This window comes from Sinocyclocheilus rhinocerous, unplaced genomic scaffold (assembly GCF_001515625.1).
Source record: "Sinocyclocheilus rhinocerous isolate Xijiao unplaced genomic scaffold, SAMN03320098_v1.1 scaffold182, whole genome shotgun sequence".
Lineage (NCBI taxonomy): Eukaryota > Metazoa > Chordata > Actinopteri > Cypriniformes > Cyprinidae > Sinocyclocheilus > Sinocyclocheilus rhinocerous.
Window position 1 is genome coordinate 62,148 of NW_015655576.1, and position 2,158 is coordinate 64,305.

General features: G+C 33.9%; 1 protein-coding gene across 1 annotated transcript in view; it reads right to left on the reverse strand.

The window, feature by feature from the left end:
* cyp2k16 (cytochrome P450, family 2, subfamily K, polypeptide16) overlaps positions 1–2,158 on the reverse strand; it is a 12,136-nt gene that overhangs the window by 5,318 nt on the left and 4,660 nt on the right. Inside the window, exon 2 of the mRNA XM_016525671.1 lies at positions 176–338. Within this exon, the coding sequence (XP_016381157.1) occupies positions 176–338 (163 nt within the window). The remainder of the gene's footprint in view (positions 1–175; positions 339–2,158) is intronic.

The window sequence follows — 2,158 nt, forward strand, 5'->3', positions numbered from 1 at the left end:
GAATGTGTGTTTTCTTGCTTCCCGGCCGTATACACTTTAAGGAACTGAGAACTTCAAGGCGGCAAAGAGATATCGAGGGACCAATTGTTAATTTCTAACAGTAACTCATATGCTAATAAGTATAAAGAATCCGTTAAGTACATATAGGCTACTCAGCAGACTGGGGTGATCTTACCATGCCCTTTAGTTAAATCATGGAACAGTGGCGTAATTTCTCTGTCTCCAAATTCATCTGCATGATTAACAAGGGCTTGCTTCACTGTTTTGTAGCCAGCTAACACAACCACTTTCTTTGGACCAAAGTAGACTGTGAAAACTGGGCCGAACTGCTTTGCCATCTGATTAAGATTGAAAGAGATGTTATAGGCAGTTATGTATGGAGGACCAAACCTGCAGAAATTAAAAATAAAATAAAATATATGGATAAATAAATAAATAAAATAACAGGAAAATAAATAAATAAATTGATAAAAACAAATATAGTTAATTTTTAATCAAATTTAACCCTGAATTTATGTATTACTTTTTTCCTTTATGTATTTTTCCTTTATGTATTATATTATTTGATGTATTTATTTTTTAAATTTATTTTTATTCTTTTTTACTTTTATTCCCTTATTCTCTCATTTATTCTCATATTTAATTAATTTATTTATTTATTTATTTTTCAATGTATTTATTCATGTGTTTATTTATTTTTTAAAATTTATTTATTCCCACCTGTATTTATTTCCAGATTTATTTATTTATTTATTTATTTCTTTTTACTTTTCTCTACTACCGTTCGCCACCCTCAGTTCAGTACGCATTTGTACCGCAATTAATTTCAGTTCTTCTAACTAGGGCTGCAACAACTAATCTTTACTTTCCGTGTGCAACATGGAAATGAGGGAGGCGGTCCTTGCTGAGCTCCGCTAAAACAGGCAGTGCATTTACCTACCGGCAAACCCGCCAAAATAAAAGCTTGCTCATTTTAGGTTTGAAAATGTTGAAAACTCATATAAAAAAAATTAAAAAGTAAAATAAAATGTAAATATTAGCATTGTATTTTTAAGTGTACTATAAAATAATTGTATTTTTATTTGATAGTTATTTTTAATTTTAAAATATAATAGTATTATCAAACTATTGTAGTGCTATTGTAAATAAAGTGCAATAATACTATTGTTAATTATTTTATTTTTTATCCACCTTTTTTTCACTAGGAGTGGGTGTGGCTATCTGTAAATTTTATGGGTCTGGCTTCCGGTGTCATCCACTTCCAGCTATTTTTAGCTGTACAAAACAGCTTGTTTTGCTGCTTGATATTGCAAATTGGTGTGTCTTATCATATTATTTTCATGTATTATCTTAATTATGAACACACTGGTTTGTAGTGCAAACAGTTTTATGGTTTACTGCACTTTGTAATTTTTCTCGTTATTTCCATACGGGTTAATGAACCGAAAGTCTCGGGGGGTTACACAGCCAAGGGCGTAGCTACGTGGTGGCCATGGGTGGCCAGTGCCACCCCTGATGAAAGCTTGGCCACCCCTCTGGCCACCCCTGTGCAAACCTAACAGGCGCTGCGCAGACCGATCACTGTATGACATCTTGCACCGCGAGAGCAGACGGCTCCGTACGTTTTCGAGCACACCCAACTTAACACTGACAGACAGATGACATTTTTCGCCGTTCTGTGGCGCAAACATTCTGTAAATACAAAGTAAAAAAAAAAAACATTACACATAATCTTACATTATGGGTCTGTCATTTTGTGTAAGTACTGTAGCTGTTAAATGTAATAATACAAGTGTTTCTTAATACTGTATGTTTGTCTGAACTGTACAGAATATGAAAAGGAAAGCAGAGGAAGATAGGAAAATACATTCCTTTTTTACAAAAAGGAATAGTAACAGCAAAACTGAACATGAAAATGAGGCAGGGGAAATGAATGATGCAGAAAGGAAAGAAGCAGTGGAAATGTCTGCCTCTAAGAGAGACAAGGAGGAAGCAGAGGTACAGTCAGAGATGGAGCATGTATCGATAGAGACGACTCCGATCAGACCTGAATCAGAGATGAGCAAAAACAGTCATGTAGTCAGTCATTGCCCACCAAGTATGTCTAATTAGGTTATATAAGTTGTACCTGCAAAAATTAAAAAAAAAAAAAATTCTA